The 27,797-nt window shown below is 37.6% G+C and overlaps 1 protein-coding gene across 1 annotated transcript; it reads right to left on the reverse strand.

The window, feature by feature from the left end:
- Window positions 1-1,024: 1,024 nt before the first annotated feature.
- LOC127446286 (retinoblastoma-like protein 1) lies at window positions 1,025-27,797 on the reverse strand. The gene is made up of 22 exons (XM_051707066.1): window positions 27,547-27,797; window positions 22,769-22,902; window positions 22,410-22,610; window positions 22,254-22,318; window positions 22,011-22,139; window positions 21,597-21,742; window positions 21,399-21,463; window positions 21,018-21,204; window positions 16,369-16,535; window positions 16,115-16,227; window positions 15,921-16,024; window positions 15,680-15,817; window positions 12,570-12,734; window positions 12,243-12,378; window positions 11,855-12,088; window positions 11,311-11,498; window positions 6,689-6,865; window positions 6,432-6,503; window positions 6,128-6,212; window positions 5,818-5,966; window positions 5,547-5,711; window positions 1,025-3,034 (listed from the first exon to the last, which is right to left on the reverse strand). Exons 1-22 carry the CDS (start codon window positions 27,703-27,705, stop codon window positions 2,864-2,866), a joined length of 3,150 nt encoding a protein of 1,049 aa, XP_051563026.1. The 5' UTR covers window positions 27,706-27,797; the 3' UTR covers window positions 1,025-2,863.

Genomic DNA, 27,797 nt, shown 5'->3' on the forward strand with positions numbered 1-27,797 from the left:
ATTCGAATTATGACGATGTATATGCTGAAGCGCACAGAGTGTATCTGCTTTGGGGTTGTTATTATGTTATTTTACCAACAGTATATTTCAGCTGTATTGTTCAAAAGACAATATGAAATTGATTGTTGTGGCCAACATAAGTTAGAATTCATAATGTAGAACATTTTAAAACACATGTGACAACTTGCCCGACCTCAAATGTATGAAAACACCCTTGTGCAGAGAACACATTTCACTTCAAATGTAACTATTTGACTCTTAAAAATGAATGCATGCCACTATGGTATTATTGTGTTCACTAGCACCAAGCCAAATCAAAAATATGATATTGGATTTTTTTGTTTGGAGGACATTAATTCACAATAATAATGATAATAAATTGACACAAATAAGAAATCTTTTAAATGTCTAGTTGAAAACACACGTGTTAAGTTTATAGAAATGTAATCTTTGTGTCTAATTTGGTTTTATAGTTTTGAGAAAAAAAATTATAGCATTTTCTAATAATAATAATAATAATAATAATAATAATAATAATAAACGTTAAAAATGTAATGTGGCATAACCATCATGTAAGAGGTATTAAAATACTTTCATTGCATATTAAATAAATGAGTGTACACAACTTAATTATTAATAAAAAAAATAAAATTAAAAAAAAAGTCAAATATAGGGTAAGGTAAAACACACACACACACGCACAAACTTTGTTTTTATATAATTGTGGGACTCTCTATAGACTTCATGCATTTTATACAGATCTAACGATAATTTCTATCCCCTAACCCTCACAGAAACCTTTTTGCATTTTTACATTTTCAAAAAAAACATCGTTTAGTATGTTTGAAAAACCATTTCCCTCGTTGGGACTGCTAGATGGGCCCCACAATGTAGGTGATCTCAGGTTTTACTATCCTTGTGGGGACATTTGGTCCCCACAATGTAGCATAAACATAGTACACACACACACACACACACACACAATATGATCATCATAAAAGAGGTGTATTCAAGTATTTGTTTATATGAGAACATTTGCATTTGTACGGTATTTTGGAATCGTCATTGACACTAAAACTACAATAAAAATCAGCTGCTGGTGTTGCTAGTTGTCTATATAATACACATTGGAAATACATGCATCCAATAACAATCACATTTGATGTTTATAATTGCCGGTTAGATTAAATAAATAAACACAAAAACATCAATGCCGGGGTCTCGGAATTAATTTGTAAAAGTGCTTGTTTGTACCTAATGCTGCATTTCATCATTTATCTTCACAAGTATAACAACTATAAATGTAAGACTTCTGAAATAAAAATACATAAATAGAAAATGAAGACTGGATGGATTTTCTCCACGCACTGTGCTCTTGCAGTCATCTTTGCAGGACGCAAACTCTTAGGAAGAGTAGAAACACTGCTGAACATTTTCCATTTATAGATCAGGCCTGAAGAAACAAGCCCATAACCTGCTGAAGCGTTTCCAGTACAATCAACAGCCTTATGTTCTTCTAAAGAGTCAAGTTCTGCATTTATTTGGGTAGACTTTAGTGAGTTGAATTGAATTGAGTTGAACTGAATTCATTTATTTCTGATGTAAAAAGTTGGGAAAACAATTGATAAAACAATTGTTTTTATTAACATGTACATGCCTTAGCACTGACTGAGTAAAATACAACACACCAACTGAATAATCAGAATATGTTGGACACATGCTAGCTAATGACTAGTTTAGCTAGGAGGAAATAAAGCACTGCCACTCCATTAAGCATGTGACCGATCCACTTTGAACTTTCATTTAATCAGAAAACATGAACATAATTAAAATCATCCAATTATAATAGCATCACTGTTAACCAAACAGTGTTGAACAAATTTAAACAAGTAATTTTACAACATATACCTCTTTCATTGTACAATTTGGTGAATTTTCCATCATCTTTAAATTACAATATAAATGGAGGTAAACGTTTCCAAAAACAGGATATGTGAGGGGGAAAAACATTTTAATTTGTTTCTAGAAAACAAACATTAAAAAAAAAAAGAAATCCAAAATTAAAAATGAGAGGTGTAGATACTACACATGTGAATATAGAGCTGCATATACAGTATTTACAGTATAGTTGCAAAATGTATTTTAGAAACACCTTTCACCAAAAACATCGAAAAATTCAAGAGCTTCGATAAGCCCAGTCAACTCCAGAACTTAATTTCTAAAATATAATGTTTAAAAATGAAATAAAACCCTTCCAAGCACAAATATACCAAATTATTAAATTAGTCTCTTTTCACATGTTCCTATAGCAGTATATAAAATGTTAGATCCATTTTTCCATTCATGCATGAGATGCCAACTCTGCTGCGATACAACAGTAGTGATGGCTCTTTTGATTGAGGAAGCTTATGGCTAAATAATATCTCTGTATTAAAGATACAAATAATTACATAAAAGTACATTTCATATCATGATAATACATGATATTTCAAATAAACAAGTTTACTTACAATGACACTTGATCTTCAGAAAACCTGGTATAGTAAACCCCACATGGGGTTGGTATTTATAAATCAATCATGATACATGAGCTGCATGTTACTGGTCTTTGATGATAAAAGAGGGTTTTTGGCTTTGTTATTGTTCTGTGTTATGACTGGACAGAGCTGTTTTGCACATATGTGACCAATCAGAGACCAGCATCTCTCTTTACATCCTGGAGTTACCTGAGCACATAGGAAAGCAAAGGAAGTTTTTGGCTTCATAATTGGTCTGTGATGAGATTAAATAGAGCCTGTTGCTTTGACTGGCTTGCATCGGACTCTTTGGCTTCTTGACCAATCAGAGATTGCCATGTCACGGATCAGAGACTCGCTCTCTCGCTAACGACATCCTGGAGGCGCTTGAGCAGCACGTCGTCGTTCTCTTGACGGAGGCATTTAGATGGAGACTCAGTCTCGTCTCCCTCCATGGTGAATGCTCTCTTCTTACTCACGCCACCCTGACGGATCATCTGATTAATGTCACTCAGCTCCTGAGAGGAAACAGGAAGTCGGAGGCTTTGAGATTCACAAATGCAATTGACAAATACTCTGTAAACACTAATAGTAATCTCAAATTATAAAAAATAGTTGACTCAACTTAATCTTACATTTTTACTATTCTTACTAGTTCAAATTAAGTTAGTTACTCTCTAAATCCTAAAGTTGTCATTAATAAAAACATTTAAGTGGTCCTAATTAAACATTACTTGAAATGTCACATTTTAGAATCATAACTCAAATACATAAGTTCTTAAAAATTTGGCTTCGAGTACGACTAACTTAAAATTACCAATAAGTACAAAATTGCGGCTGTGTGGAATACCCATAAACACTTGCGCTTGAATAAATGATGTTTGTTTGGTCAAAACAAGGGAACTTATGTAGTAAAATAATAGTTTATTTAAAAATGTATTTAGTTTTCATTCTTATGACTATTGTTGTTTTGTTGTTGTAGCTGGTTGATAATTGAGATTTTTGTTAAGTCACCATGAGGGTGATAAGTGTTACCTCTGGTGAATTTGGAGCCTGTTTAGTTTAAACCATTCTTCTTTACTCAGTTGTACTTTACAAAGGGCAGATTTATGTGCACTATGAAGTACTGAGTAGAGTCCAGTGTGCCATATGACTAACTTAGAGTCTAGTCATAATTTCCCTTATCCCTCATATCTTTCCGTATAAGACATGTTATAACCCAATTTAAATAATTAAAGCAACAATACTTTCATCATAAGCTTACTTGTAACTAGTTAATGTTACTTAAAAAATTATATTCAGTTTACCTGAGCCAAATAAGTATGTTTACTTAGAAAAAGCATGCAAACTGATTGCCTTGGAAAATCTAAGTAAGGTCAACTAATTAGATTTTACAGTGTACAGTCCACTAATTATGAGGTTGAAAAATCACCACTTTTACACAATTGTGAGGTCTTTGTTTAAATGTATAATGTTTTCTAGCACCCTCATGGTGTTTTATCTTTAGTGTTGGGTGCAATCCAATTACAAAGTAATTAGCAACTGTAATCTAATTACTTTTTAGTCAAAAAGTACTATAATGCATAACGCACTATAATATTTAATGACATTTAAAATTCTTGTAATCGGATTACAGTTACTGACTTTAAATTTAATTAATATTAATGTTAATTTAATTCTGTGTTATTAATGATATTTTTACCAAAATAATCATATCAAATTGACTTGAACAGTATCACACCCAAATTTCAAATTGCATTTGACAAAAGATCATAATGGAATCTGTCAGTTCTAGTGCTGCAATTAACTATTATTTTGATAATCGATTAATCAATTTTTATTATAAAAAAATTATATAGATTTATGACTTGTTTGCTATGCATTGTTCAAAATATAAATGTTACATAAACTTAATATCAATACTTTTATTATAATATTTCCGTAAGCTAATGTCTTTATATGAATATTAGGGACTGTTACAATCCAATTACAGTTACTATTCTAATAAAATGTCTTGCATTATATGTAAGATTTAAATAAATTACGGTTACATTTAAACTTAAATTTGTTGCCAAACAGGGGCCTGGGTAGCTCAGCGAGTTTTGACACCGACAACCACCCCTGGAGTCGTGAGTTCGAATCCAGGGTGTGTTGAGTGACTCCTAAGCAATCAAATTGGCCCAGTTGCTATGGAGGGTACTGTCACAAGGGGTAACCTCCTCGTGGTCACGATTAGTGGTTCTCGCTCTCAGTGGGGCACGTGGTAAGTTGTGTGTGGATCACAGAGAGTAGCATGAGCCTCCACATGCTGTGAGTCTCTGCGGTGTCATGCACAATTAGCCATGTGATAAGATGCGCGGATTGACTGTCTCAGAATCAGAGGCAACCGAGACCTGTCCTCCGCCACCTGGATTGAGGTGAGAAACCGCGCCACCACGAGGACCTAGTAAGCAGTGAGAATTGGGCATGCCAAATTGGGGAGAAAAGGGGATAATAAATAAAAAAATAATTTGTTGCCAAACAACAAACGGAATGGTTTTAACAAAATCATTACACTCTCTTTTTTCACTGCGGTCAGTTTGATTAACGTGGTTACACACACTCGTTCGCACAGTGAAATTTTTATTTAATGGAAACACTTGCGGAATGGAAATATGTGCAAGACTTTGAATTCATAACATTTATGGATTAACAAAATATAGAAAGTATCAGGAAAATATAAGTTATACGCTAGACAGAAACAACTCTCAAATAATCATTGTCGATTGTTTTCATTCTTGATTATTATTACTGATTTGTTGTTGAAGCACTAGTCAGTTCATAACTGTTTACACCGCAAATAGTACAACACATCACTACAAATGTAATTATCTTGACTGATGGCTGGTAAAATAGTCTGAAATGTTATTCATCCATAGTTGGGGAGTTTGTTTGATTGTTTCTATCCTTATTTATTTATTACATAATGCCATTATTACATTAAGGGAAATTATGTTGATGCCGATTATTAAATACAAAAGTGTGACCAACCTTGGAAGGGCTGCTAGTGAACTTGTACGTGTAGGAAGCACTGGGAGTGAGACTGCAGCCATTCTTACGAGGAGAGACAAAGATGGAGTGTTTCTGAGACACACGACGAGGAGACAAAGGCTGAGCACGGATCGTGGGGAACGGAGATAATGGAGGAGCCTCCATCTTTACAGAGAGAGAGAACCAGTGAGATGATCATTTTCAAACTGAATAGAAAATGAAAAATCATTAAATAAGACATCATATGTCTCAATCCAAGCAATGTGCCAACCTTGCTGTCGAGTGTTGAATGCGCATATCTGAGAGCGAAAGATTTCATCTTTAAAACGTAGACAGAGTTGTAGAACTGGATGAGGTCTCCTCTTTCTTCTGATTCACTGTCTGCATCTGTTCTTCCAGCTGATTCTGTCCTCTCGTTGGCTGATGAACGAAATGCATACATAAAACCATTTAAAAAGGCAATAAAAAGCAGGTAACTTAAAATGAACAATTACTGCATGTAAAAAGTTGTTGCTGACACAAAAAAATTTAAATGTAAAACAACAAAGAGAGATCTGGGACTTGGTCCACATTGTTCTTACACTGGTCTGCTGGTGGATCCACTTCCATGTTCTCATCTGTCTGTTGCTCTCTGGGACGCCGTTTCAGTAAAACACTACGGTACACCTAGAAAAACACAAGAAATCAGATTTTGCAAACCCAACCACAAGTAGGACATTAGGATGCAGAAACAAGTGGACATTTTCTATATTTATGCAAATGTGTGTGCAAACCCACAATAAACACAATAATAAAAAATAAAAAAAGAATAGAAAAAAGCAGTGGTAAGTTCTTCCTGCATGATGATGTCACTGTTTGGCACAACTGACTGTTATTGAAACTCACATGGCTGTTGGCCTGAGGTTGAGTTCGGTAGCATTTCATAATGTCTTGAAAAGTGTGCTCTTCCTTTGTGATCTAAAGTAGAAGAAAGAGAATGTGTGTAAAAATGCAACATTTACTAATAGGGAAAATGTAGTGTTATTTATTAAAGAGCAATGACTTAGATGTTAAAATGTTCTCGTATCCGAGCTTCAAAACATTCCTGTTTGTTTGAGTGGTCCGTGTACTAAAGCATCTAAAAGTCTAACTTGGACTGGTACCTTTGCTATAATGTAGACGGCACAGAGCAGCAGTTGGTCCAGATGTCTGTCCTTCATCAGGTCAGTGCAGTGCAGTACAGAGTGTTCAAAACATGTCCAGATCTTCCCCCGCAGCTCTGCTGAGATGTCCAGCTTCAGACACAGATCTCGCAGACGCACACTGGCTAAATGATACACCTGAATGAACAAGCAATGGAAGACATTAAAGGTCTAAGGATTAAAGGTAAAGGATAGTGGATTTTTCTGATACCGATAACAAATGTGGTGGAAAAGGCTGATACGATACGAAATGTCTATATGTTTATCTGTATGTATATGTAATGTTTATCAAATTAATAGCCTATATATTCACCAGATGAAGGGTTTTGTGTAGGGATGCACTCATATGAAAATTTTTGGCCAATGCCGATTTTAACAAAAAACTACAGGCCAAGGCAGATACCAATATTTTGCAACTTACATCATTTTGTCATCAGATCACTGTTTTGCTAAGAAATTATGTTTTAAAAATGTGCAAAGAGGAACAAAACCTTTTTCTATTCTGAACACATGACAGGCCAAAATTTAAAAGAGAGCCACAATGAAAGATAAATAGAAGATAAAAAGAATTTGATAAATTATCAAAGCATGATGACTGATGTGAAAAAAATATTATTTTGTACTTCTAAAACATGTTGTGCACTTTTTTTTTTGTTTTTTGCAGTTCACAACAACAGAACATTTTACATGATTGTACTGTATATAATAGAACATTACAAATTCATATTATGCATGGGCAATTCCATGGAAATGTCAACCACATCATAGGAAAATAAAAAGTTACCAAAGAAACAAAATGGCCTTTTAAGTTGTGGTATAATAGATAATGTATAATGCAATACACACCGCTAGAGGGCGGCGCTTGCTTACACAATGGTGACTGAACCGCTAAATGCAGTCTATTTTTAAGCTTTCAAGGTTTAGTAATCGCACAAAACTATATTGCGATTTCAATCTTAACTCAATCAATTGTGTAGCCTTAATGGATACCATTCCAATGTCTAAGAAGTCAAAGTTTGATGGTTTCAAAGCGTTTGGGTTTACCTCATCACATATAGGTAAGTGCTGCTATCACAACTGTCACATCTGTAACGACCTTTCCTCAATGTGAGAATGAGAATAATTGTAAATTAAATATTACATGTTCTTAGGAGTGCCAACCCTTATACATTGTGTCTATCATTCTTTCTGGATTGTGCTTTTGAATTCACAGAGTTTTTACAAGCTGTGATGACAATTAACTATAAATAAAACCATTGGTTTGTCATATTGGCGTTTTCATGCCTAAAACCGATTTGCAGATGGTTTTAATTCAGTCATTAATTGGCCGATGAATATCTGCGGTTGATACATCAGTGCATCGCTAGTTTAGTGTATATATATTTCACCAGGTGAGGTTTAATGAGGAATAAGGTTTATTATTCACAAGATATGAAGTTGGAGACACAATGTATGTGCTGACAGGGCACGTTTCCATATAGTCACATTTTTCTTTGCATGCAATATCGGCATAGATTTTTGCCAATAACCGTTAGTTCCAAAATGCAACTATAGGCACAGATTAACCTGTAAAACCGATATATCAGTCTACCTCTAGAAGACATGCAAACACATGTCCACTTAGCTTATAGCTCATCTGTGTAAATTTTAACAACTTTTAATCAGAATGAACATTTGAAACAAAAACAAGATCTATATACAGGTGCTGGTCATATAATTAGAATATCATCAAAAAGTTGATTTATTTCACTAATTCCATTCAAAAAGTGAAACTTGTATTTTATATTCATTCATTACACACAGACTGATATATTTCAAATGTTTAGTTCTTTTAATTTTGATGATTATAACTGACAACTAAGGAAAATCCCAAATTCAGTATCTCAGAAAATTAGAATATTGTGAAAAGGTTCAATATTGAAGACACCTGCTGCCACACTCTAATCAGCTAATTAACTCAAAACACCTGCAAAGGCCTTTAAATGGTCTCTCAGTCTAGTTCTGTATGCTACACAATCATGGGGAAGACTGCTGACTTGACAGTTGTCCAAAAGACGACCATTGACACATTGCACAAGGAGGGCAAGACACAAAAGGTCATTGCAAAAGAGGCTGGCTGCTCACAGAGCTCTGTGTCCAAGCACATTAATAGAGAGGCGAAGGAAAGGAAAAGATGTGGTAGAAAAAAAGTGTACAAGCAATAGGGATAACCGCACCCTGGAGAGGACTGTCAAACAAAACCCATTCAAAAATGTGGGGGAGAACCACTACGCACAGACGTATGCAAGACATGGGTTTCAGCTGTCGCATTCCTTGTGTCAAGCCACTCTTGAACAACAGACAGCGTCTGAAGCGTCTCGCCTGGGCTAAAGACAAAAAGGACTGGACTGCTGCTGAGTGGTCCAAAGTTATGTTCTCTGATGAAAGTAAATTTTGCATTTCCTTTGGAAATCAGGGTCCCAGAGTCTGGAGGAAGAGAGGAGAGGCACACAATCCACGTTGCTTGAGGTCCAGTGTAAAGTTTCCACAGTCAGTGATGGTTTGGGGTGACATGTCATCTGCTGGTGTTGGTCCACTGTGTTTTCTGAGGTCCAAGGTCAACGCAGCCGTATACCAGGAAGTTTTAGAGCACTTCATGCTTCCTGCTGCTGACCAACTTTATGGAGATGCAGATTTCATTTTCCAACAGGACTTGGCACCTGCACACAGTGCCAAAGCAACCAGTATCTGGTTTAAGGACCATGGTATCCCTGTTCTTAATTGGCCAGCAAACTCGCCTGACCTTAACCCCATAGAAAATCTATGGGGTATTGTGAAGAGGAAGATGCGATATGCCAGACCCAACAATGCAGAAGAGCTGAAGGCCACTATCAGAGCAACCTGGGCTCTCATAACACCTGAGCAGTGCCACAGACTGATCGACTCCATGCCACGCCGCATTGCTGCAGTAATTCAGGCAAAAGGAGCCCCAACTAAGTATTGAGTGCTGTACATGCTCATACTTTTCATGTTCATACTTTTCAGTTGGCCAAGATTTCTAAAAATCCTTTCTTTGTATTGGTCTTAAGTAATATTCTAATTTTCTGAGATACTGAATTTGGGATTTTCCTTAGTTGTCAGTTATAATCATCAAAATTAAAAGAAATAAACATTTGAAATACATCAGTCTGTGTGTAATGAATGAATATAATATACAAGTTTCACTTTTTGAATGGAATTAGTGAAATAAATCAACTTTTTGATGATATTCTAATTATATGACCAGCACCTGTAAATGTTTTCATTAACATCCTATTTTTGCATTTCTAGACTGTGACGAGGAGGAGGGCGGGGCTGTGACTATGCAAGCCCGGCCCCCAATTGGGCTAATCAGCCGAGGAGAGGGATAAATGCGGCAGAACACGGCAGTTTGGGAGAGAGCCACATGCAGCTGCCATTTGTGTGTATGTGTTGTGTGTGTCTTTTTGTTTAAGTTCTTATTAAATATTATTTTGACTGTTCAGCCGGTTCCCGCCTCCTCCTTTCCCAATCTTAACATTGTTACATTGGTGCCGAAGCCCGGGAAGGAGGAGGGTTGCGCTGTCGTGGAGTCCTCGCCACTGCCATCCACCCAAAGGAGCAGCCGCAGCCATCCGACGGGGGATGGAGGAGTTGCTGCTGACCGTCTGAACGTGGAGGAACAGCCGCCGTCCACGAGGGGAGGAGGGGCTCACAGCCGGCCGCCTGGAGCAGTGGAGCCGCTGCCAGAGGCGGGGGAATTCCCTACCAGCTGCCAAAACGCGGAGGAGCGTTCCATCCACCAGAGGTCAGAGAACTGGCTCCGGTCTGCCCGGGGAGGAGCGTCTGTCATCTGCGAGCAAGCCTTGCCCTTTCCCTCTCCTCTTATTTTGTTTGTTTTGTTTTTCCCTCCCCTCGTACCCCTCCCCAGTCCTAGAGATGTGGGGAAAAGCCTGCCGACAGGTGCAGCCAGAAGGGCAATGCCCCACCCATTGTAAGTCATGCCGGGGGTTCCCCGGCCTGAGGCAAAGGAGGGAGAAGTGTGACGAGGAAGAGGGCGGGGCCGGGCCGTGACTACACACGCCCGACCCCCAATTGGGCTAATTAGCCGAGGAGAGGGATAAATGCAGCGGGACGCGGCAGTTCGGGAGAGAGAGCCACATGCAGCTGCCATGTGTGTGCGTCTTTTTATTTAAATTCTTATTAAATATTATTTTGACTGTTCAGCCGGTTCCCACCTCCTCCTTTCCCATCCTTAACCATGTTATATAAACATTGGCATATTTTAGCCACATATTTTACTGGATCTAAAGTTTGTTACAGTCAAGTCAACTAAATTAAACATTTCACTGTATCACTAGACTTGTCTGTTTAGCTAGATAAAGGCAGTAAAGTCTGCATTTCTTGGCCAAACGCAATGCTTGAGCCTGCTTCTTCTGTAAATATTTTTGTTGTGTCTCAAAAGGTCAGTTACTCTTTATACATTTTTTAAAAACGGTTTATATAACAAATTTAAATGCAAGAAATATCACACTCTCAATCCTGCTGCTGTCCTGTTCTGCATATGTATCTGTCCTTTTCCTTACCTTCCTGAAGAAGAGTGCTAGTGATCCAGTGCGGCGGGGTTTGTTGACGGGTGGGTGTGTCTCTGGGCCGGTGGGTGGAGCTATGTTTCGGCTTGGGGAGGCGGTCAGTAACAATTGAGCAGTGAGGGGGTTCATCTCATTGGCCTGCAGCTGAATGACAGTGAAGCTGCCCATCTCATTCTTTACCACTAAACACAGAGGAACATAAGCACATCAACAAACATCACATGCATTTTTTGTCACACATGCCAATGGCGAATTTGAGAACTGAGAAACTGGTTACGAAACCATATTTTGCATCATTTCATAAAAAATAAAAAAAATTTATAGTTGTTTTTCTCTGGCATATTTGCTTGAGGAATTATTTTTATTTTTTTTTAGATGTACTGTGATATTGTACCTTATTTTCATGTTCAACGATGTAAATCGTCAAGGTAAATTTCAGAGGAAAACTTTTGCCCTGAGGTAAGTTGTTCAAAGTGAGTCACTTATCATTTTAGACCTGTAAATCAACAGCAAAAACAACCGTAGAAAAAAGTGGTACCTGGCAGAGGAATGGTCAGCTGTTGGCCGTTTCCAGTTGCCATGGAGAAGACAGTCGCTGTACCGGTGGTGTTTTGGTTTTCTGTGGAACTGGGAATTATTTTGATGGGGGTTACTGAAATTCTCTTCATTGGGGACGGAGGTGGAGGGTCGTCACCAAATAAGCGTCTCTTAGCACTGCCAGCGGCAGGAGAGCTGTAGCGATCGTGAAGAGAGATGGGAGACTGAGGGACGTCTGAGAGAGAAAGAAGAGACAAGTATTATCAAATGAGAATGAAAGTTGCTCACTTGTAAGCATTAAAGCACTCATAAGATGGATATCTCAAGTCACTCATCAATCCTGTGAATAGGACTGAGATGTGCTGAAAGATGCGTGTTTGGTTTGCTACCTTTGCGTGCGCTGGAGCCCAGGCCAGTGCGGACCTCTCTGATGCGAGGGTGGATAATGGGGGACAAAGCCACCAAAGGGAGGTGAGTGGGACCCCCTGTACTGTTGCCCGTGTCAAAACTACTGGGAAAATTCACCTGAGAAACACAAAAATATGCAAGGTCCTAGACTTGTTTTAATCCTTAGTTTTTGAGCTGTAATTAGTTATTCTTATTTGAATGATTCAAGCATCCCCTGTGTATCAAAAACTTTTTGAGAACTTGCATTTGATTTTTTTCTCCATTTTAATAAAAGGAATATTCTGTGTTATTTACAAGTGTGTGCATACCTCTTCTACAGTGGGGACTTTATTGTTGGCGTTGTTGAGAGAGCTCCACAGGGCAGAGTCTTGACTCCAGGCTTTGCTCTCCAGCACCTGCTCCTCTATACTGTTCAGATGTTTCACCATGTCTCTGGACAAACTTTCCTCAGAGCGGATAAACACCTCAATCACCTACAAAAATCAAAAAACCTTTTTAATGCTCTCTTCAATTAAATATTCTTCTTTCAGAAAAATGCACAGTACTGTTGTGGCTCTCTACCTTTGCAACTCCAACACAATATTTAAAGTCTGTTTTAACTGTAGAATCTTCGAGCGCCGGCAACAGAGGAACAAGGAGGAATACAAAAAATATCGATATATTTTTAAATGTATCGGCAACGATTTGTACCAATAACTGATAGTTCCAAATAGCAACTATCAGCACTGATTAATTGGTAAAATTGATATATCGGTCTTTATGCGTGATTCAATTGGGTAATGCGGTTTGGTACTTTTTGTTTGGCTTTTCCTAAATGCAAAAGAAAACACATAATACAGGAGACTGGATCTAGCTCTCACACTCCAGTGAATATTTCACAGGGTAGGTTTATGTTTTTAATGTCAATTACTGCATAGCCACATACCTTGAAATCTTGGCTACAAAAATGCAAGAGAACATTTTCACCGATCTTGCCCAGGGAAAAAGGTACAGTGCAGCTCACTGAGCACATGTTGAACTTTTGTGACAACATGCCCCAAAAGCCTGGTATATTTATGGAGCAAGCTGTCACAATGTGAACATTGGGCAGTGACAGGGGAACATGTCCCCACGATCACAACAACCAAAACAAAATCAACGCCTCTCTTTAAATCTACATTAGCATTAAACAGCCAATTATAGGTTTTTCAGCTAAATTTAGAAAGTTAAACAATTATGAAGCAAAAAACAATTCATAACAAACATATCAAAACATTATGGCATTTAAAAACACAGCCCCAACCTGACTTTCATGAAAAATACCTTTGTCCTAAGAACACACTTAAACTTTTTAGTAAAAATCTGACTTCAACATATAGTTGACTCTTGTCTTAATTTATGCCGGTGTGGTTTGATTATGTTCACTTGATTACCCAAGAGATATAACAAATACAGTGCATCCGGAAAGTATTCACAGCGCTTCACTTTTTCCACATTTTGTTATGTTACAGCCTTATTCCAAAATGGATTAAATTCATTATTTTCCTCAAAATTCTACAAACAATACCCCATAATGACAACATGAAAGAAGTTTGTTTGAAATCTTTGCAAATTTATTTAAAAAAAAAAAAAAAAAAAAAAATCACATGTACACAAGTATTCACAGCCTTTGCTCAATACTTTGTTGAAGCACCTCTGGCACCAATTACAGCCTCAAGTCTTTTTGAGTATGATGCTACAAGCTTGGCACACCTATTTTTGGGCAGGTTCTCCCATTCTTCTTTGCAGGACCTCTCAAGCTCCATCAGGTTGGATGGGGAGCGTCGGTGCACAGCCATTTTCAGATCTCTCCAGAGATGTTCAATCGGGTTCAAGTCTGGGCTCTGGCTGGGCCACTCAAGGACATTCACAGAGTTGTCCCATAGCCACTCCTTTGTTAACTTGGCTGTGTGCTTAGGGTCGTTGTCCTGTTGGAAGATGAACCTTCGCCCCAGTCTGAGGTCCAGAGCACTCTGGAGCAGGTTTTCATCAAGGATGTCTCTGTACATTGCTGCATTCATCTTTCCCTCGATCCTGACTAGTCTCCCAGTTCCTGCCGCTGAAAAACATCCCCACAGCATGATGCTGCCACCATTATGCTTCACTGTAGGGATGGTATTGGCCAGGTGATGAGCGGTGCCTGGTTTCCTCCAGACATGACTCTTGCCATTCAGGCCAAAGAGTTCAATCTTTGTTTCTCATGGTCTGAGAGTCCTTCAGGTGCCTTTTGGCAAACTCCAGGTGGGCTGTCATGTGCCTTTTACTGAGGAGTGGCTTCCATCTGGCCACTCTACCATACAGGCCTGATTGGTGGAGTGCTGCAGAGATGGTTGTTCTTCTGGAAGGTTCTCCTCTCTCCACAGAGAAACGCTGGAGCTCTGTCAGAGTGATCATCAGGTTCTTGGTCACCTCCCTAACTAAGGACCTTCTCCCCCAATCGCTCAGTTTGGCTGGGCGGCCAGTTCTAGGAAGAGTCCTGGTGGTTCCAAACTTCTTCCATTTACGGATGATGGAGGCCACTGTGCTCATTGGGACCTTCAATCCCACAGAAATTTTTCTGTACTCTTCCCCAGATCTGTGCCTCGATACAATCCTGTCTCGGAGGTCTACAGACAGTTCCTTGGACTTCATGGCTTGGTTTGTGCTCGGACATGCACTGTTAACTGTGGGACCTTATATAGACAGGTGTGTGCCTTTCCAAATCATGTCCAATCAACTGAATTTACCACAGGTGGACTCCAATCAAGTTGTAGAAACTTCAAGGATGATCAGTGGAAACAGGATGCACCTTAGCTCAATTTTGAGTGTCATGGCAAAGGCTGTGAATACTTATGTACATGATTTTTTTTTCGTTTTTTATTTTTAATAAATTTGCAAAGATTTCAAACAAACTTCTTTCATGTTGTCATTATGGGGTATTGTTTGTAGAATTTTTATGAAAATAATGAATTTAATCCATTTTGGAATAAGGCTATAACATAACAAAATGTGGAAAAAGTGAAGCGCTGTGAATACTTTCCGGAGGCACTGTATTAAAAGATGACAGTGAATTTTTACTTTAAAGGGTAGAATTGACAAAAATTATTCTAATTTAAGAGAGTTTTGAAGTAATTGTTTGAAACCAACATAAAATCTGCAAGAGAAAACACATTTGCACATTTTTTATTTCAAATCTTATCATTACTGGGACAAAGCCTTCCCCGGATGACAACAAGCCCCGGTCCTCCCTTTATGGCAGCGCATAATTTAAATAGAGTTGGGCAATTTTGTAGTCACGCCAGTGTGACCTCTAATAACGTTTAGTCACTTCCTGGAGCCCTGCACTTGCAATATGTAAACTCTGACACTGCAAAGTGTGCCTCTGCAAATAGATCATTTCATTTTACATCGGATTTTGTACCTTGTAAAAGTAGAAAGGTGGGATATGGAAGATTTCTAGTATCCAGGGGAAGGTTCTTTGAGAGCTGTAAGCAAACAGTACCACCTCCAGACAGCACGCCAGCAGAGAGCAATGCAACACCTCTTGCTCCAACAGGACCTGATAGAGAACAAGAGAGATCCTGTTAAATCTCACATGACTGTGAACATTGAAAATGAAATGGCTTGCAGTTTTATCATGTTTATCAAGTAAGCTGACATACTGCCATGTCTTTGCCCTGTTGTCTCTTCATCTCTTGTGTCATGATGTTCTCCAGGATTTTAAAGTACAAGATCTGAGCCAGCTTCAGACGATTCTCTGCAAAATCTGCACACAAGAGCCTGACGTTAGAGTGTGTAAATGACAGAATTTTCTTTGCTGGATGAACTATTCCTTTAAGTGGACAGCATGTCTGACCAATGTGTGCTCCTGGTAGGTCTTCTGATGGTTTGGTGTAGGCCTCTTTAAACCTCTCTCCCAGGGTCTTCACTCGCTTTAGAATGGCTTCAGTGGGGTTCCGAGAGCAGGAACTTTAAAACAAAGAGAAGTCAAACATGTTATGCTGAATGTTTCACAATGAATTAAAGCATCCACCACATGAACATGAAGGTTAGGTTCACATACTCATGAAATCTCAAAACATTGGTTGGATGGATTTGCAGGATTCTTACTTAAAGATCTGTAGCAGAGCATCACTGGGTGCGTTGCGGAGTCCAGACACCATACTCTGCAGTCTGCTCACACTTTGAGTGGCTGAAGAAACAGGGGTGACCAACACCTCCTTCTCCTTCAAATACCGACGACCCGTTAGAGGCGTAGAGGGAGCAAGGGAGCGCATCTGCACAAAAACAGAAATATTTTTAGTAGTTTAATAGTAATGGCTTTAGCAGACTGATATATCAGTCTGACCGATTTATTTGCAGATATTTGGCCATATAAATAATTTTGCAAACGTCTCATTTCCCATGGTTAAATTTTATCAGCAGCAATCAGGCACCATTGACAACCTTGTCACTGAAAATGTATTTTCTGTTTTCAAAAACTAGCGAGTAACATTGTTTCATAAATCAATGTTTCGTAAATGTTCATTATTATTACTGTATTATTTTATGTACATGTACTATAAATCGGTATAGCCCATTGAAAAACCCATTCATTTTTATTTTTTTTTTATAATTCACAGGGTCCCACTTTATATTAGGTGTCTGTAACTACTATGCACTAACATTAAAATACATACAATGTATTTATTGTGTAACTACATTGTTCTAAAAAATTCAGAACAATACTGAGGTTGAGGTACGGATAGGCTTAGGAGTAGAGGTTAGGGGTAACCAATGTAACCACAGATGTAATTAAATGCAGGTAATTTAATTGCAAGTAAAATGCAACAACACATTTGTACATAATAAGTACACTGTAGCAAATGCTTAAGTACATACAGTGCCTGACCAAAAACAAAGTCGTATACTCTAATATTTCATTGGACCGCCTTTAACTTTGATTACGCCATGCCATTGTTTCGACAACCTTATGCAACGTCACAACATTAATTTCCACCCAGAGTTCATTCATTTTTGGCCGAAATCTTGTATTGATGATGGGAGTGTCGAACCACTCCGTAAAGTCTTCTCCAGCACATCCCAAAGACTTTCAATGGGGTTAAGGTCAGGACTCAGTGGTGGCCAATTCATGTGTGAAAATTATTCCTCGTGGTCCCTGAACCACTCTTTCACAATTTGAGCCCGATGAATCTTGGCATTGTTGTCCTGGAATATCCCCATGCTTTCAGGGAAGAAAAAAAATCCATTGATGGGATAACCTGGTCATTCAATACATTCAGGTAGTCAGCTGACTTCATTTTATTGCCACATAATGTTGCTGAACCTAGACCTGACCAATTGAATGAATGAAATGTACATTTATATAGTGCTTTTCTGACACTACACTCAAAGCACTTTACACAATGAACAGGGAACTTTCCTCAACCACCACCAGTGTGCAGCATCCACCTGGATGATGCGACAGCAGCAATAGTGCGCCAGTACACTCACCACACACCAGCTATTGGTGGAGAGGAAAGAGTAGAGATATAGAGCCAATTAATGGATGGGGATTATTAGGAGGCCATCATTGAGAAGGGCCAATGGGGGGATTCTGGCCAGGACACCGAGGTTACAACCCTACTCTTTTACGAGAAGTGCCCTGGGATTTTTTTAATGACCACAGAGAGTCAGGACCTCGGTTTAACGTCTCATCCGAAGCAACTCCAGATCATAACACTGCCTCCTGAGGCTCGTATAGTGGTCACTATGCATGAGGGGTATATCACTTCATGCGTGTCCCTTCTTACCCCGACACACCCATCGCTTTGGAATAGGGTAAATCTGGACTCATCAGACCACATGACCTTTTTCCATTGCTCCACAGTCCAATCTTTACTCTCCCTATCAAACTGAAGTGATTTTTTCTGATTAGCCTCACTAACAAGTGGCTTTCTTATGGCGACACAGCTGTTTAGTCCCAATCCTGCAAATTCTCGTCACATTGTGTGTGTGGAAATGCTCTTACTTTCACTATTAAACAGCCGTGAGTTCTACTATTGATTTTTTACAAAGTGACTTCAAGCGTTTTAGTGATCTCCATTCACAATCATTCAAGATTTTTTTCCGACCACATTTCTTCTGCGAAGCTGATGGTTCCCCACTATCCTTTCAGGTTTTTAATAATGCGTTGAACAGTTCTTAACCCAATTCTAGTTATCTCCTTATTTGTTTTCTTTGCTTGATGCAGGCCAATAATTTGCCTCTTCTGAAACACAGCAACATAATTTCCACAACCACGGGATTAGTCTTCCGACATGGTTGTTTAAGAAATGAGAAGATACACACTGCATCAGTTAGGGTTAAAAGAATTGTTGCCAGCTGAAACATATTAATCACTGCAATAATGATCCAATTATAGGCTCTTAAGTATCTGTTTTTTTAAATCCAAATTATGACTTTTTTTTTGGCCACGCAGTGTAGTAGGTTAAAGACATCAAATATAAATTGGATCCATGCACAGTATAAATTAAAACATGTAGCGAAAAAAGTGTGTGCTTAAGTGTTCAAGTCCCCGAATACGTAAGACAGGCATATGTGGTAGCGTTTGAAAGCTTAGAATCTGAACTTTAATAGATAACCGTTACTTCTGCATTCATGTTAAAATAACAAAATAAGGCCTGAAAACATCCACGTCGCAAATCAGTGCTTTTATTAATATGAATATAAAGATCTTTGACATAGCACTTAAAGAGACAAATCATATATCAAATGAAAGCTCACATTCTCAGGAATACAACTGTTTATGTTTTTTCTTTGCACCAATACCACAGTTCGAAAGATTTTCAAAAGAATCCCCAAGTGAAACAGGATTTCTGTAAGTCATCAAATACAAACATCTCTTTTATGCACTGATCACTGCTGCTGTAAGCCCCAAATATCTAAAAACGTTATATCTGCTCTTACCGTAGGCAGTTTTCTACAAAATGAGCCATTTTTTAATTGTCTGTGAACTTGCTTGTGTGAATAATCCAATTATACATCTTAGATGTCCAGAACAAAATATGCAGTCCAGCAGAAAAAGCACGCTAAACAAATTTATTGGAAATATATTTTAATGATTGTTGATTAGGGGTGGGCGATATGACCAAAATCTTATCAATCACGATATAGTAAAGGTTTTCTGGAAAATCTATAAAAATTGGTTTATATATTAAATAACCATATTGTAATGCCTATTTTTGGAACTCCAGTCAGTGAATTAAATACTTTATAAATTAAAACTACCTCCTCTTTAATTGGAACAAGACAATGTCAAAATAAACAAATAAACAGAAAATCAACCTTACCAAGTATGCCACCTTTCAGCTTAAAATGTTCTTGACTAATATTATTATTATTATTATAAACTTTGCTCAAGAAACTTCTCAAAGCAATGCGACAAAGAAAATAAAACATAAGTAGAAAATTATCTAACGAATATAAACACTTCTTGAAGAAAATAAATATGAAATAAATATAACTTCTTGCAAAATAAATAAATGACCAAATTAATGCAGAGTTCATCCTTTGGCTTTCATAATATTCTAATGCATGCCTCATTTTGAGGTGGTGAAACAGACTGCTTGTATTACGAGTGATTATATCGTTGTGCGACACAGTTTGCAGATTACATTTTTCCACTCTGTACACCATGTTGCACTTGTTTTAATAACAAGCTCCTCTTCATTTTCTTGACCTGTTTGCATGTCATCCCTTTCTGTGGAGATTTCATTCTCCATTTGGGGTTTTCCTGGGTCAAAAATGATTGAGTAGCACTAGTGTTCCCACTCTGAGCTCTCCTGTCTCTGGAGCACAAATATCAGAAAGCCTGCTGGATTCGCAAGTACTTCGGAGCTCCAGAGACAGCGCGCACCAGTTATGTGAAACATTCGCGTCAGATGAGAAGAATATTTAGCACTTTTAACGCACCGAACACGTGATGAAAGTCATTAAATTTGCTTGGGCAGCCGCAGGAAAATGTTCAGAGACAGAAAAACTCTGTCCATGTTTCTTTCTCAATTCTCTCTGTCTCACGTGAAGCCTGCCCACTGATAGATAAGCCCACAATGCACACATGGATATTTACATATCGCGATATACACGATATAGCTAAATCTCTATTGGTTGACACTTTATATCATCGCCATGACATATATCGTCATATCATCCAGCCCTACTGTTGATGATAAAATGTTATACATCACCACTAAGGGGTCCATTCAGAGGCAGAGATATTTGATGAAACAATTGGGGTGGTGCATGAACTGAAAATTCTATGTTTTAATACATTTCTAATTCTAAAAGTCTATGGATGAGCACATCTGTGAGGGCTCAAATGCATTAGAGCGCCACCAACATTTAAGATCTGTATATTGTGATGGAATGTGATATAGGAAAAAATCTTTTTATTACAGTTGCTGCCAGCTAGTGGAATAAGAATTTTTGGAGGGAGATGGAGAGAACAGAACCAGAATTACATGCTTACAAATTTAGCACAAAAAAAAAAAAAAGTTTTAATTCCATTTATCATAAGATTGTAAACGTATACAATATTATTTATGAATTACTGGAGTCTGTGAATGGTGAGCTTTTAAAATTTAATTTGAAAAATTGCAGGCAGCAGCCCAAAAATGCCCCAGAGTTGAAGAGGTTAACTCATCTAAAGACTGACAAACAGAACATTGGTAACCATTTCTTTACTCTAATGTGGCAGTTGTGAGCAAATGTTTCATTACCTTCTCAAAGTGTTGCTGAAGGTTGTTCTCCACCTGCATGCGAGCGGAAAGTTGACCCGCCGGAGGTTCGGCAGTGGATTTGCGTGGTGTGCCGATCTCCTCATCCGCATCAGGACCCAAAAACACTCGCTCGTCAAAATCACCCACAGTCAAAACATACTCCTCATACTCACGATTTATGGCTTTACTGGAAAAACAATGTTAAATATCTGTCACTCTCTTTATGCTATTTTTATTGAATAAACAAAACAAAAAAAAAAGTCATTTAATTTAGTAATTTCCTGCTCTTTAAAATAACTGAATTGGAAATAAACTAGTTTTGTGAACTGAAAAGATAAAGCAGCATGCAAAAACAGAGTTTTATGGTAAATATATGCTTACTTGTTGTCTTGGAAGTTTGGGGGGTCAAGCAATTCAGTCAGAGCCTCAGTGTCACCTTTTAGTATCTGAAGAAAATAAGAATAATAATTGATGCATGCTAGCAGAACAAGGAGTTTCATTGGAGCAATCAAGTTTTGTTTTGTCACGCTATTCGTTTGCTGCGTAGTGTGGTTGTAAAAGTGTGTGTGTATTCCTCACTCTTTTCTCAAACAGGCTCTTTAAGTAGGGTTTGAAGTAGTGCTCCTTTATGCCTTTAGCCTCCACCACCAGCCCATCATGCAGTTCACACAACCTGTCAATCACGCATGGCATCTCTTTCAGGTTTTCTGTGTCCTTGGGCAGACCTAAAGAGAAACGAGTAACAAATTATTCTTAATGTAACACACATATGCGACTAGCATCAATATCATCCTTACGAGTTTTATTTGGTAACATCATATGCGTATTAGCATTAAAAAACAGAATTATCATGGCTGTAAAGCAGCAAATACAGAGATCGGCTACCAAACAAAATGGTCGATACCTAGGAATGAAAAGAACCATCATCTATGGCCATAATCCCTCGATCAATTCTTGAACATTTCTCTCAGCTGGGTGTAGAGAGTCTTTTACCTCTGAAGTGTAGATTGATGAGATCTTTCCAATTGGAGCACATGAGAGCGTTGCAAAACACCAAGTCCAGACAGCAGAGCAGGAGATGATAAGAATTGACCAGGTCATCTCCAATCATACTGAAATTACCTGAAAACAAAGAACCAATAATGTTACCAGTTCGCTGTAGCACTCCGAATGCTATCGGTCATTATTAGTCTCATCTAAATTATACTGATCATGTACTGATTTTAGTCAACTTACCTTTTGTATACACAAAGAGAGTCCAACAGAACTTGAAGACATCACTGATGTGGCATGGAAGACGTCTAAAGAGGAAGCAATACATTTATTTCTTTTTCTTTTTTTAGATGACAGCTGAAAGCAGATAGAGACGGGAGGCAGGTAGAGAGAGTTTACCGGTGTTTACGGCTTCTAGGCAGGCGCGGAGGTTCACCCTGAGGATTCTGAAACATGTCCAGAAATATCGGCTCAAATTTACGAAAAATCACTGTGGACACTTCAAAGTTGCGCTCTAGTCCACCTATGCGGTTGCGGAAGTCCTGTGAGAGATTTGACATGTCCGACCATTTCTTCATCTTGCTGAAGAACTGGATCAAACTGGAGGACAGAGAACACACAGCTTTGAGTTCATGAATAATTTAAAACCAATGTCATTTCCACTCTTTTTCTGAGTTCTGCACTGAAATTACAACATTGTTACAATGTTGCTCATCTTGTTTTAAAAGCCATCATTTTGCAAGCAATGAAATCCTTACCTGAGTTTAGAGGAGCGCAGTATCCTTGTAAGGGAAACACAGTTGCCCTCCATCACGCCACGCCCCACAGTGGGCGTGGAGCTCTTCCTACAGGCAGCATACAGAGAACACACTAGCCAGTGTACAACATCACCCTGAAACAATCACAGACAGGACACAAATAAAGACTACTGTGACACATATATCAAAGCCGGAGGGTGAATTAACCTTTAAATTCAACACTCTCAAGACATTTGTATGCATCGAACTTTAAATAACTATTCTCTTTACATTTCTATTTGTTCTCTATTAAGTGGGTCATTGACAAATAAGGTTGTCCAAGGTGATAAACATTTGAAATATATATATATATATATATATATATATATATATATATATATATATATATATATATACACACACACACATTTTTTTTCCTTTTACACCCAATTTGGAATGCCCAATTTCCTAAGCGCTTTTAAGTCCTCGTGGTGGCGTATTGATTCGCCTCAATCCGGGTGGCGGAGGACGAATCCTAGCTGCCTCCGCATCTGAGACCTGCAACCCACGCATCTTATCAGGTGGCTTGTTGAGTGTGTTGCCACGGAGACATAGCGCGTGTGGAGGCTTAACACCATCCACCGCGGCATCCATGCACATCTCACCACGTGCCCCACCGAGAACTAACCACATTATAGCGACCAAGAGGAGGTTACCCCATGTGACTCTACCCTCCCTAGCAACCGGGTCAATTTGGTTGCTTAGGAGACCTGGCTGGAGTCACTCAGCACGCCCTGGGATTCGAACTAGCGAACTAAGATTTGAAATATTTAAAAAATATCAACACAAATATTTCAAGTTCATGTTATTTATAATTTTTGGGAAAAAATGTATAGCATTTTCTTAAAAAATAATAATTATAAAAAAATTGTTTAATGACTAAAAATGTCACGTGGTGTAACTAAGTAAAAGGTATTAAAATAGTTTCCTTGCACCCTGAATACATGAATGTGTAGCAGCTTAATCGTTAATTTCAAAAAAGGTTTCAAACATATGTTTCAAGGTGAAAAATATTTTTTACAAACATCATGAATTTTTAAGTTAACAATATCAAGAAGTTTTCTCATGGTTACACCAAATGACCTGAACAAAATAAAAAAAATCATAAAAAATGTCAAAATATTGATTTTTAATGGTATTACAAAATAATGATTTGTTTTTAAAACTTCACACACAGTCTTGTGGGAAATAATAATAAACGATTATTCAGTACAACCCATGCCAACAATTATTTTTTTCAAATTTCAGCTTTTAATGACACTTTAATTTTTTTATTTCTCCGGACAGTTACACTACATGACATTTCGACTTTAAGCCCCAGAAAAAATATCAAAATGACTTTAAAATCGGAACTGAAAACATGTTTATTATAGAAGAGGTGTATTCAAGTAACTGTCCTATGTGAATTGAATTTGTAATGTATTTTTGAAAGAAAAGTTAGCGTCACGTCATTGACTCAAGTGTAATGCCAAATTAATGTAATACAAGTGAATTTACATAAATCACTTGTTTGATGGCAACTATTGAGATGACTTGGATAAGTAGCCAAGAACATGTATTGTAAATCAAGGCTCAGTTGTTTTATTCAAACCTGTTTTGAGGGACCTAGTTACTAACAATGGTCTGATTGAAAAGGTCATTTAGAAAATATGATTTTAAGAAATAAATATCTTATCTCGTGCCGTATGCCTATTGCGTTCAGAATCTGCATTCGCGGGACAATTTTGACCCGGTGGAATTCAAGCTTATAAATCATTCATAGCCCCATGGTTTTCATCTTAACCTATATTGTAAGTCATTAAGAAGTTCTTAACTGTTCATACATATAAAAAGATTGATATTTTTGGCATGTTAACTGACAAATATAAAAGTTATTAATATGACATTTTTTCTTTTTTTAAATAATAAAAATTTGAAACTCTTTGACACATTAACATACATTAACTACAGCAAAAAAAAAAAAAAAAAGATATCAACATTTATGTTAAATTTTACCTGAATAACATAAAATAAAATTTATATTAACATCTAATATAAGAATTACTAGTAATTTGAATGAGTTGCCAATTACTCATAACTGCGCAATACAACTTGGTGGTCAAAAGTTATGAAACCAACATATTATTTTTCAACTAACTTCATCAAAACAACTGTACAACTCAAGAATACAACATTAGTAGTTTACTATGTTTTTAAACTAAATCTATTCTGTGAGTATGCTGTAAGCTGGTTCAGGATCAGATGGCTGCAGAGTAAAATGTGGACGATTTCCTCTTTCAAGCCCTATTTAGACTACCACTCCCTCTTTAGGCTGTAGTACCTTTAATTTATTTGTTATGTTTATTAAATCTGTCATCTCTGTTTTGTACAGGAATGTGTGTGTGTGTGTGTGTGTCTGTATGTGTGTTTGCATGTTTGTAAACAAGATGCATTCCCAATAAGAGAAAAATAAGTGTGTGAGAGAGTATGGGAAAGAGGCAAAATGTAAGTGAAGAGTTAAAAATCTAATTCATAGAAATTGACATAATATCATGTGTAAAGCCAGAATTGATGCCCGGGTCAAAATTGACCCACGAACATAAAAGATGTAACAATTTTTATTATGTGTCTTATTATGTAGTCTTGACCGTCACAAAGTTTGGTTCCCATACTAAAAACTATGTGGTATTTAAAAATTATTATATACCTCTCCCGGGTCAAAAATGACCCAAACGCAATAAGAGGGTTAACTGTAATTTTTTCCACATGGTTCATTTAAATATCTTATTGGTGTTACATTGTTTATGCTCATGTGAAAGATGTTTAGTAAAAAAATAAATAAAAATGGTATGATTTATTTAGTCCGATTAGTGGTGTATGTTTTGTGATGCTATTGACACCATATTAGAAAATACATCATTTAAGAGAATTTGTCACTGGTGTTACAACCCTTGCTTCACTCGTTAAACAAAATAAAATAATAAAATAAACAACATCAGTCAAGCTGTACTTTATGAATATAAACAAATGTCAAGATGATGTTAAAAAGTTATTGCCTCAGCATTTATGGGCGAAAACTGTACCGAATTGGAAATTTCAATATTTATTTGCATTTTCTGAGGAAGACCCATGTTTTTTGCTAGTAGCTGGCTTTAACAATCTTTACCGACTAGTACTGGAGAGTATAATTAACCTATGTATACATGAATTGTACAGAGATGGTATCATACTGTACTTTGCTATCATATTCATGGTCCTCAAAGAGACCATATTATTACCATGACAGATGACCCAAGAACATGCATTATCATGGCATGTCAAAAAACACTGTAATACCATGGTACGCTTTGTTAGAAACTAGCCTAGTTAAAGCAGTTCTTTCACTAGATACTGTATATATCATGATACTGTTTGATTATCATAATCATGTGCCAGGGTATTTAAATGGCCAAAAACTGATATTACCTATCAGCAATATCTAAAAAACTTGGTAATAACTTGGTACTTTGTTATAGAAGTGTCCTCATGAAAACACTGCTTTCATGGTACTCAAAGAATACCGTGGAATTACAATGGTATCTGTGGTATAGGTCCATAAAACACGGTAATACCCAGCGTTGGGTAAGTTACTCTAAACAAGTAATTACTATTAATTACATCTTCTACAGTGTAATTAGATTACTGTACTAACTGCTCTGTCTGAAAAGTAATTGCATTACTTATTACTTTCTAAAACCCTGATCACCTCAACCAGATGAAAAATACAAGGATAGACATGAAACTGTTCTTTTAATTCTTTCAAATAAATCATATAAAATTAAATAAATTATTCATGAACTGGCCAAAGAATTTAAGGGGGCAGCGTTAAATTAGAAAACATATATTTTGGGGGCCTGGGTAACTCAGCGAGTATTGACGCCGACTACCACCCCTGGAGTCGTGAGTTCGAATCCAGGGTGTGCTGAGTGACTCCAGCCAGGCCTCCTAAGCAACCAAATTGGCCCGGTTGCTAGGGAGGGTAGAGTCACATGGGGTAACCTCCTCGTGGTCGCGATTAGTGGTTCTCGCTCTCAATGGGGCGCGTGGTAAGTTGTGCGTGGATTGTGGAGAGTAGCATGAGCCTCCACATGCCGTGAGCCTCCACGAGCCACATGATAAGAAGCGGAGGCAACTGAGACTTGTTCTCCGTCATCCGGATTGAGGTGAGTAACCGCGCCACCACGAGGACCTACTAATTAGTGGGAATTGGCCGTGCCAAATTGAGGAGAAAAAGGGATAAAAAAAAAAAACCCAAACAAACATATTTAAACATTAGATGTTACATTTCGATTATAAATTCACTATTGTTTTATATAGAATTGTTCTATAGTCTATACAGTATTTAACACAATTACATCAGAAGTAACTAAGTTACTTAAAAATTAAGAGTAATCCCTTACTTTAAATTTTTTTGTGAAAAAGTCATTTAATTACAGTAATTAATTACTTAGTAATGCATTACACCCAACACTGGTAATACCACGGTACTTTTGGTTAGTGACAGGTTAAAGCAAGACCTACTAGTACTGTGGATTTTACCTAAATAAACCCCTTACATAAAAAGTATTTTTAGTTACTTGGTAAAGCGAGTTCTACTAACTAGTTCTGATGTTTTTTTTTACTCATAAAACATTAACGAGACACATTTAAGCAGGAGGTACCACTGTTTCATTTAATTTCGCTGGAGTTTGAAGGTAAAGTGAATGTAAATAAAGGTGAACCTCTAGTGTGTATGTGTTCCAGATGGAGTTGAAGTTCTGAAGCGCTTCTGTCGCCGTCTCTTCGTCCATGTTCAGCTCTTGACAAAGCGCTTCGAGGCTCCTGCGAATCGAGCCATCGTCTGATTTAACGGACTCCGAATCCGTTTCATCTCCTCGCATTGTTGATATCCTTTAAAATGAGTTAATATCCAACGGAAAATTATTTTTGTACAACACGGAACGCTGCTGACCTCCTGATGCTATCCCACAAT

The sequence above is a fragment of the Myxocyprinus asiaticus genome, chromosome 9 (assembly GCF_019703515.2).
Source record: "Myxocyprinus asiaticus isolate MX2 ecotype Aquarium Trade chromosome 9, UBuf_Myxa_2, whole genome shotgun sequence".
NCBI lineage: Eukaryota > Metazoa > Chordata > Actinopteri > Cypriniformes > Catostomidae > Myxocyprinus > Myxocyprinus asiaticus.

What these genes read in the sequence shown, in the direction of transcription:
- LOC127446286 (XM_051707066.1), bottom strand. Translation starts at nt 27,705, where the DNA reads ATGCGAGGAGATGAAACGGATTCGGAGTCCGTTAAATCAGACGATGGC. An exon ending in TTCAGCAACACTTTGAGAAG is followed by an intron (nt 16,536 to 21,017) that starts GTAATGAAACAT and finishes GTTTTTGTGCAG; the next exon opens with ATGCGCTCCCTTGCTCCCTC. An exon ending in TAGCACTCTTCTTCAGGAAG is followed by an intron (nt 6,866 to 11,310) that starts GTAAGGAAAAGG and finishes TTGTTCATTCAG; the next exon opens with GTGTATCATTTAGCCAGTGT.